Genomic DNA, 10,211 nt, shown 5'->3' with positions numbered 1-10,211 from the left:
TTCAAAGCAGTCCTTGTAGTAATAAGCGGATAGTATGTTTAGACGACAGCCTACGACCGGTTTCGTCCTTCTTCGGGCTCATCAGGTAGGCGCAGTCCCCGAGTTTCCGTCAGCCCTATGTTCTATTTGAAACTAAAATGCACGAAGTTAGCGAAATACATTCATTCAACTTTGCAACAGGCTCATCTGGAAACATCATAGACGAGAGATTTCGCTGAGTTCCATGTGAATCTCTCGCAAATGAGTGTATTCCGGATAGCACTTTTTTGAGCATCACACGTGGAAATAACCAGGCCTTATCAAAAACCTCTCTAGTATCGGTTTCCGAACTCTCTCGGTGATTTCTCCACACACCAGCAACAATCAATCGATAATGCCATCAAACCACGGGAGTGTACGACAACCTCTTCCACGAGAAGAATTGTTCTACTCACTGAAGTCTTTCTGTAGAAATTCACAGTGTGCAGTTAACATGGAAATCCTCGTGGTTGAGGGATTGTGTAGAATGCACACTCACGTGACTCTTTTTTTACCAGTTGTCCTCCCGTTCTGGCTCAATAATTCGGGTGAGTACACACCAAACGGTGGGTAGCATTGGTCTCGAATTTCGCCGTCAGAGTGAATCAGGGTTCTTGTACGATGACCATACCCGGACTCGAACTCGGCACATCTGAAATGCCAGGCGAACGTGTTAACATCAGCATTTTTACGTCTGTATAGGTGAAATGTTCGCACTTGAGTGATCTGAGTAATAAAAATCCCGACACCTTGAACGATGACCCAGTCACATGCCTTGGTTGTGTCGATCGATTGGCCCACCAGTCAGATAGAGCAACAGGCACTTGAAACCTGTTGATCACATGTTGTTTCCGGTGTTGGTGGCTGCGGGAGTTTGCAGAAACCTCGAAATACGACCCAGTAACATAATTTGGTTGTGTCGGCCGATCCGTCCGCCAGTCAGAACTTTCCGGTCAAGTGGCGCCACAGAAGCTTCAGACTTGCTGAGAGGTTCAAAAGTTGAACCTCAAACTCCTTCGCTCTCTGGTGATCCACCCAAGAAGCAATAAGTGGAACAAGTTTTGCAGCTCGAATTTTTGTCAGAAAAAGACTTGTCGCTAGAGAGTCGCACTGAAAAATAACCGGAAATCAACACAAGGGAACGCAAACCACAACGCAACAAGGATCACAAACAGACCAATAGATTCACCAAATTCGTTACACTTCAAGTAGCCAGTCACGTCAGAAGACAACAGATAGCCTTCGAATGCTACATAAATGCACGCAGGCAAAGAGGAAGTACCCACCCAACTGCACACTGATGATGTCTCCTCGTATGGTGACGAAACGTTTGCAAGTCAATCGCCAAGCTCGGCGAACAGATCAACAGCCACCTGATCAACAATCAATAACCGGAAATACTTCAACCCAAAAGCATAGACCACCACACGGTTGGTTGAGAATTGACGCTGTAACCTTTGGCTTGTTATAAAAAAAGGCTGAGCAAACAGCTTCCCAACAAGGGGAAGCAGCTGCACTTCGTCAGGACAGGAGATTTCGGTTCATGACCGCTCTACAGTAATTTTCCCCCGTCAAAACCACCCCTCAGGAGAAGCATCGCACGCAGGCAGAAGGATTTTGAATGGCTTCATCAACAGAGAATGGAAAGAATGTCTGGAGCGTCTAAAGTAGAATAGGTCCTGCGAATAATTGCATCCCTTTCCAACGAACGGAACGGACCCTTCCATGCTCTGTCCAAATTTTAAGTACACTCAGGAAAGTTCACTCTGTAAAATATCTTATGCGCCACTTTCACTAATCGTTTTTCACTTCAATAATCCACAAACTGTAGTGTTGAAATTCAGTTTTTGGGTCCTTTTGAATGTGAATGTGTCGAAAAGCAAATAATTGGTTTTCTCAGCACAGAGTGTTCTTCCTTATGAAGAGGGTCTACGATATCATTTCGATAGCAGGGCTCAAAAGAACTCACTCTCAAGTGAAAGACACAAATCAAGAAACTCTCCGTCAGCTAAGAACGAAGTTCGCGATATTTTCATGCACCTTTCTTCTTGATGTGGTCAGGTGAGTAAGACCGCGGTAATAGAACACCCAAGAGGCAATCTGTTTTGTAGAGACAACACTACTTCCAAGATTAGTGAAACCTCTCCGACAGTTCATTGCCGGCAACGACACTGATGCGAAACACCGCATCCCACAACGTCAGAAACAACACTCCAAACTGACTAGATTGTTCTTCGCTCCCACTTTCCAAAAAAAACCTTCGACAATTTACAGCTTTCCATGCTCCTGATCAAAAAGGGATTTAACGTGAAGATACCAGGAAATCATTTCCGGGACAAACAGGTAAATGACGACTGTCACAACAGTCATAAAATCTGGGGATGTTCAACTCCCGTTGATTGTAATTTCTTCGAAACTGGAAAGTTTTGTAGCCAACTTCGCTCTCTGCCATTCAGAGAGTCGAGTGGTTAACAGAGGCAGACACGGTGACATTCCTGGCCTCTGCTGCAGCCGGTTGATGCCGCTCCTTTCAAGTGACCACAACTGACGATTAGACATCTCAGGCATGTGCTAATTTTGTCCTCTTCATTCAACTACTCAACATCCTCATGCAAAGTATGATGAACAAGTCGAGCCATTTCAGCGAAGTTTCTGCAGATATCACATGATGCTCGCTTGTGACAGAGTCTTTTACCAAAAACATGGAAGTAAATCATCCCTGTTCTCCAAACGGTGCGTAGTGTGTAGAAGAAATGAACACACATCTATCAAAATCAATAAATCCGGCATTTGAAACTCTAGCAGCACCCTAGTAGCACTCTGGTTGAGCATAACATCCGTTCACTGGCAGGATTATCCAGACTACACTGCGATAACCCCCTAAACAAACAGTTGCTCCAAAAATATAAACATACGAATACGTAAGATCTGCTTTTAGTTTGTCACAAGTGTTCGTCAGTGACGTAAGCTACAACAACGTTGCCTTCAAACACATGCAACCTTGAAGAAGGCGATCACACCAGTAAATCTGGTGATATCATGCTGCATTACTAGTTCGTCAGATCACCGTCTGGTATTACGTCTCCTCTCTTGAATCACGGCGCAATCACGCACAATCCGAAAACTCATGAGATGTGAAAAGCAAACCCTAGTGAAGTGGAACTAAAAATAACTCCATTGCATGCACAATCACGGTTATGAGTTGGTTACTCATCCGCTGGTTGCTAAGTTCATATGTGTGCAGGTCTGTTGGTTTGTATGTGTAAAACAGCTCTGAATAGAAAATCCTTCCAATTAGTCCAGCTCCCAGTAAATCAACTTTTAGCCAAAATGTGTGGTGAAAAATCTGATTCAGTGTGTCTACTCTACACAGCCAGAGTTAGCATGCCGGATTTCTTATTTTGTAACAGGCATGCTCCGACAGAGGATTGCTTCCTCATGGCTTAAACAAAGACTTTCTGGAGTCAGGTACTTGTTGACACACTCATGTCCCGGTCTCCTCGCCGAAACAATAGCAAATGGTGAAAGATATTGACTCACTGTCTAGTTGGCAGTCGTAGAAACAAATTGAAAACATCTTGAGAACGCGCTACAAATGGATCTAAAAACCAAATTGGAGTTTAAAATAAACGGTACGGGCGCTTCATGAAACAGTATGAGAAAGGTCGGGCTGTCAGCTCCCAAAAATGTGTAGCGAAAGGAAAAATTATGGAAGTTCTCAAATACGACGAGTCTCGTCTTCTTGTTTCAGTTGTTTCATTTTTCAACAAAACATTAGAAATCCGTCCAATACACGCCACGGGGCTATTGATCAGGCAAGCATTCACACCTTTGAATGCTCAACCAGACAATCTGGAAAGAAACTGACAGCACAAACACCACTGACGTCAGTTGGCAACCATCTTTTGCTTTGTATTCAACAAACCGTAGGGGGCCGCGAGGGTAGCTGCACTTTGAAAGCTCCAACGGTGACCGGGGTTAACCTACATGGTTAGGAGCACAATCTGTGAAATCTGTTCTGATACAATTCACACAGTCTTGCTTTTAGAGAAGCCGGGATCCAAAAGCATTCAGTAAGTTTGGTTCGCCGTCAACACCAGTATGATGGCAACTGTGGCGCAACATTTGTCCCAAAAGTACGACATTGGAGAGCAAACTTGCCAACAGCGCTCCGAGTACAAACAACCAAAATGTAGAGGTTCGGGAGTTTCTCACTCACTAACACGTTGACTTCGGTGCGTATTTTTTATATCGTTAATGAATACAAAACCGCACACAGGAAACTACTCATAAGGTTGCTGAAAACTCTTCGACATCCCACATTCGGTTTCGCCCTTTTGCTTCGGGCTCATCAGATTGGTGCAGTCCCCGAGTTTCCGTCAACCTTATGTTCTACTTGAACCCAAATTGGACTGCTTTGGAGAAATACACTCATTTGCAAACCAATTTAGTTTTCACGAGAAACTCAGTTGAATCTCTCGTTTGCGATATTCTACCACTGAATGTGCTGCACACAGGTCGCTTCATGATTCAGTTGGCGCGATGTTCGAGTAGTCGCAGTATATTTTCATAAAGGAACCTACTGCTTTAGACATTATACCTGCGATATCTCCAATATCGTCCCAACTGAATCATGAGGTGGCCTGTGTGCATCACATTCAGTTGTAGAACATCGTAAACGAGAGATTCAGTTGAGTCTCTCGTGAGAACCAAATTGATTTGCAAATGAGTGTATTTCTCGAATACAGAACCGATTTGGCGATTATGTTTGTCAAGCGCTGGACTTGTGGATCATACATTACCCATGTAAACGAACAATTTCTTTAAAGGCTACTACAGAGTAACAGGTAAACGTACATTTGACGATTCACCGCGCGTTAGCTTACTGGTAAAAGTCACAAACCGGGTCCTCATGGCACTGTAGAAACCTAGCTAGAGTCTAAAAAATAACAAAGATTGGCCTACTTTACTTTTCTCGGTTTCTTCCCACAATCAGATGCAGTTTTTCGTGAGAATAAACCAAACAGAGCGCAGACAGTAGGTACACCCAAACATGGTGGTCACAAACCGTTCAATATTTACAGGTCTTTTTCAACAAGTTAAAAAGTAGTTGAGAGCTCTATCAGACGATTAGAATGCCTGGTAGTAACCACAAGTTGCTACCACTGGTTGAGTGGATTATGACCAGATATGGCCATCTTAAGACAGCTAATTTAGCAGGTGTTCTTGAGTTACCAGATATTGATGTGTACCACAATGCCAGCTGCACACAAAGCGTGAAATTAAAGCGACTTCTCTGTTCTGGCTCTGGATAACACCTGGATGGGCTATCTGGCTAACTGAGATCATCTTGGGGAATCTCAGTGTGCTTATAGATAATACCATGGAGAGTGAAAATAGTTTGGCCAAAGTGATTCGCGACTGACACTGCCAGAGTCACCGGAGGAATGTCAATCGCTAGATTGCTACGGCCATCTTCAAATCCAGATTGAAGTAGTTTGGTTCCCAGCGGTTCCTTAACGAAGATTCTGAAACGTTCGGATGTACATCTAACCGCTTTCAAATGTTCGAAGTTCCTAACACATTCACGGTGTGGGTCGAAACGAGAAATCACACTTCGTCTATAAGGCTTCAACACAACATTTCCTTCAGGTGCTATGCGATTTTGTGGACTGGACAGCTGTTTGTAGAGAAGCAATTCTGGTCGTTCCATCTTTTGGGACGACGGCCGTTAACGACGGCTTCCAGGATGAAAGACATTTTGACGTCGTCAGGACTTGGAAGTCCTGCGAAGTGTCCTTTAAAATGACGATTCTTGTCTGTGTGTGACAACAATGCTTTCAACAGTAGCTTTCGTTCAGTTTTGGATTTTAATGGTCCATAAAGACCAGAATTCGATTACGTTTTAACGTTATTTGTACTGTACTAGCGCAGCACCAAGACCTTTCCCGGTTGATATCGCCGACCAAGGCCATCCATGAGGGATAGAAGAACCTTTTACTCACCGTATCGGTAAGCGTTTACGTGCAAATCACCATGTTTGATAATAAACGGACAAAAAATTGCATCTCGTTTAGCGATGCTTTGAGTATTCAATAAAATAATTCCAAGAAAGGAAGGGTTACCATAGGGAACAAAAACAAAAACTAGACAGAGATTGTGTGTGTGTGTGTGTGTGTGAAAGTCTAGCTTGCTGGTACAGTCACTTTCACGAGACATCAGTGCTTCGTTCGGTAAATTTTTCGCACGAATATCTTCAACATAGGAAAAAGCACTCCTCTCTTCCAAGCAACGATGAACTAGTGTTCTATAAGTCCGGAAAAAAGGACCAAAACGATATACGAACGGACCGAAATAATAGAGAATAATCCATACGGTTGAACGTGAGTTTTCAGCGTATGAAGGTCATCCATCATGCTCCTGACCACTGGACACGTGGTCTAGTGGCCTCCCCGGTCTCCCCCTGTCGTCATCGCTATCACTCTGAACGATTCTCTTAAATGCTACCGTTTACGTTGGCTGAGGATACTATTCATGGGAAGAAATCCTCTATTTACAGACGAATGAGTTGGTAGTGGGTAAACTCTTGAGAAGAGTAAGGCTTTCAGGTCGAACCAGTGGGTAATGGAACTCTATCGAAGTAGTATCGATCCTCGAAACTCTCTCCACACACACACACACAGTCTCGGGAATCTAACCACCTTAGTTTTAAAAAGACTAGTCTTCAAAATTTCGGCGCATGGAATTACGCCATAACTTTCCAAAGGCCGTTTCCAACGGGATATCATAATGCCTAAATAAAGGATGATCCGATTTGAATATGTGTGCCGTCTTCGTTTACCAGTTTCTTCAAGTTAACATCTATCCGCCTAATATGGTCCTTCTTTCTGGAGAGGTCATGTGCAGAATCCGGTTGTCGGGTATTCCCCTGTGAGGTGAGTTCATGCAAGGACCAACAAACAGGAACGTGATATCTTCTTAAACAAAGTACCTGGGGAAATAAGTGCTCCTGGGGAGAGATAGGAGTGGTCCCCGGGCAACCTAAAGTTGCTAAAATTAATCGCATACAGCCCTCCTTCCGAAGTAACACTACTAATTTATGATCTTCAACACCATCGTCTGAGGTTACGGTGAAGGATCTTTGAGGCACGGATACAAGAACGTACCAGACAGTTCCATCCAACCTAATCAATATCATCCTATTTTTAGCACGAGCCGTGCTTTTTGTTCACCAACTACGGCCACCAGGTCGATAGGTCTTCATCTTTCCAAGACGTTGCATCAAGTCCGAAATATCATTTGAAATATCATCTTGAAGCTTGGGTGGCCACGTGATTTAGTGCAAGAATCATTCGTAGTGCCGACGCCAGTCCACGTGATCGCCGTACATGTCTTCCTGCTGGAACTTGAATTCTGGATTTCTAGTAAGTTCGTTTATCCGTTGCTTATGTGGCACACACACGAGGGTTGATAATAGGATACAAAATAGTGTCATCCCACACAAATTGGCTTATTTTATCGCTTCTAGGGTCTTTGCTGACTCACGTCGCATTTTGCGGCAACGTCATACGGGATTTCAGTTGGTGGTTCCACAGCACATCGGCATCTGGCAACTGGCATCAGGAGTAACCAAAAAGTACTCAGTAACAGTCTAGATGCCCTAAGACGCCATTTGAGACCTAGTCAACTTTCTCGGTTGCCAGAAATCTACTGATTTCTCCAACGGTACGGGATTACTCTCCCCTTCTACCGCATCACAAGGAGTGGGTAACGGGTAGACGCTCCAACTCGATGATCTTCATTTCGCAAGGATTTATCTTAGAGTGAATTATTTCATCGGTTTGTACAAATTTCCCTACCGAGTCCACTTAGTCAACAAGTTAAATTGTCTGAACAGTAAACAGTCCAAAGTACAAAACGAGGTTAGCAGACGCTTGGGGAATGCGCTCACGTGATGAGCTCAAAGAAGGGTGATTGATGCTGATTGTGGGCTTTGAAGGAGTTTTCAGCAACATTACGAGTAGTGTGTTACGTCCAGTCAAATCTGAAGTACCACGGAAAAGTAGTTTATTGCACGGTTCAAACAAGCAGTAGCTTGAATCGACTACGCATAATTTGTCAACACTGAGGAAATTTCACCTCACTATTGAAACAGTCTTTTGTTGAGAAAACCTATGTGCAATGCTGCTTGGAGCTTGTCAGAACCCAACAGCAGTGCACAAACAATGAATCTCTTGGGAGATCCGTTTCTTGGTGTTTCCTAAACAAGTATGATATTCCCGAATTTACGGAATACTAGTTGGTAATTTTACAAGAAACGACGTCTTTGAATGCACGTTAGCTGTTCAGTAACTGTTGTCCTCGTGCCAATAGAAAAAACACTTCGTGCATGCGGGACCAGACTGAACATAGGCTGACCTTCTGTAGTAACGGTATTTTCCTCATTATGAGCCTTCCAAGCTAGCGTTCACGTCAAAAACAACCACCAAAAGTGCACAAGTCTCATTAACGCCCTAAACGAAGATGAGAACACTTGCACAGCACTTCGTATGTATAGCGTAGGTGGCAATAACTTTCTGGAAATTCTGATGCGTTCTGAACGCGGCATTGGCAACCGGCATTAGGCCAATACTGTTGGGCCCAGACTTTCGACCAATCAGATCTCGTCTTGATGCCGGACCGGTAAGCGTCCCGAACTTTTGGCCAATCTTGCGCGGGATGAGTTGCTCGGCCGTAGCAACACCTGACTGCGAACGGTAAAGCGCGATCCATGTGGAATTCCGCCTTACACCTTCATTGTTGTAATCACAGTCGCAGATGTGTAACAACAATGGGACACCTCGGCAACGAGAGATTGCACATACCAAAGTCAATGACAGATTCCAGGAACATCGCACTTTCGTCACTATATCAGAGCTTAACCAAGCGACTGAAAAATGAGTAGCCATCATGAGTAAACACCCCGAAGGATTCCCTAAATCATCCGGGAAGTGCTTTCCTAAGCTAGCAATATGTTCCTACGCTTAAGAAGGAAGAAACCATTTCAAGGCGTGGAGATGGCGCTCTCAGAAGTGAATCAGTATGAAAAAATACAAAGATACTTGTCCAAAAGCCGGTGAAAATCAGCGCCTTATTCTAAATCTGCCTAAAATTTGTACATATGTATCACAGAATAGCACAAACGAGAAATCCAACCAGGATTAAGTGGATATCCCGTGTGCAAATGAGAGTAGTTCGCCAATTTCATACATTTGTAGTCCAAGTAGTACATAAGGTTGATGGAAACTAGGGGACTGTGCTCATACGATAAGCCCCAAGTAGGACAAAACTGGTCATGGATTGTAAAAGAGTCTTCAGCAACGTTGCGGGTAGCTTTTTTCTCAAGATGATATCCACAAAGCGAACAATAAAGTTTGCCAAACATAAGAGTGGTGCCTAAAATTCCTTGTCAAGTTCCGTTGTTTCCGCGATATTATTATCACGATTGTTGTTTTTGCTTCTGATTTCATCTTTTTGCTTCAGAGTGCGCAAAATTGTCGCCGTCAAGAGATGATCACCCGAACAGATCAGAGTGAGCAAAGCATATTCTTCTCATGTTAGTCTGTTAGGCAGCACGTGGAGAAACAAGTGCCGCGACTGTCGCCGGACTCATCGTGTTCTTAAGCTGAGGAGGAGGAAGCACCCATTCAACCGCGCACTGATGATGTCTCCTCGACTGGGGACGAAACGTTTGCGAGCCAATTGCTAAGCTCGGCGAACAGATCAACAGCCACCTGATCAACTACCAGTAAAGACAGTCTACGCTGAAAAGCTACTCGTAACCAAACGGTTGGGGGTTAAACCACTGGCTGGAATGTCAAAGATTCAAAACTACCTGAGATGCGCACTACTGACGCTGTACAGTGTTTCCCAGCTTTCCAGTTGAGATCAGCTTGATTGGCAGGATGAAATTGCTTTTTAAAACATAAATGTGTTCAACTATTGGTCTTCCGAAGGTCTTTCAAGAATGCCTTGCCCTGATCCGGAAAAAGCACGTTTAATCACTCATCTGCAAATCAATTTGGTTTTCACGGGAGACTCAATTGAATCTCTCGTTTATGATGTTCTCCAGCTGAATGTGATGCACACAGGCCGCCTCATGATTCAGTTGGCACGATATTCGAGATATCGAAGTATATTTTCATAAAGGAAAC

At 43.9% G+C, this 10,211-nt stretch overlaps 1 protein-coding gene across 1 annotated transcript in view; it reads right to left on the bottom strand.

The window, feature by feature from the left end:
* Nucleotides 1-9,704: 9,704 nt before the first annotated feature.
* Nucleotides 9,705-10,211, bottom strand: part of T265_04831 (hypothetical protein) — a gene marked incomplete at both ends in the record, with an annotated part of 5,953 nt that continues 5,446 nt past the window's right edge. The window contains one exon of the mRNA XM_009169677.1: nucleotides 9,705-9,821. Coding sequence (XP_009167941.1) covers nucleotides 9,705-9,821 — 117 coding nt within the window. The remainder of the gene's footprint in view (nucleotides 9,822-10,211) is intronic.

The sequence above is a fragment of the Opisthorchis viverrini genome (genome assembly GCF_000715545.1).
Source record: "Opisthorchis viverrini unplaced genomic scaffold opera_v5_85, whole genome shotgun sequence".
Lineage (NCBI taxonomy): Eukaryota > Metazoa > Platyhelminthes > Trematoda > Opisthorchiida > Opisthorchiidae > Opisthorchis > Opisthorchis viverrini.
The sequence above is the reverse complement of the archived record's forward strand: the minus strand, read 5'-3'. Positions and strand labels throughout refer to the sequence as shown.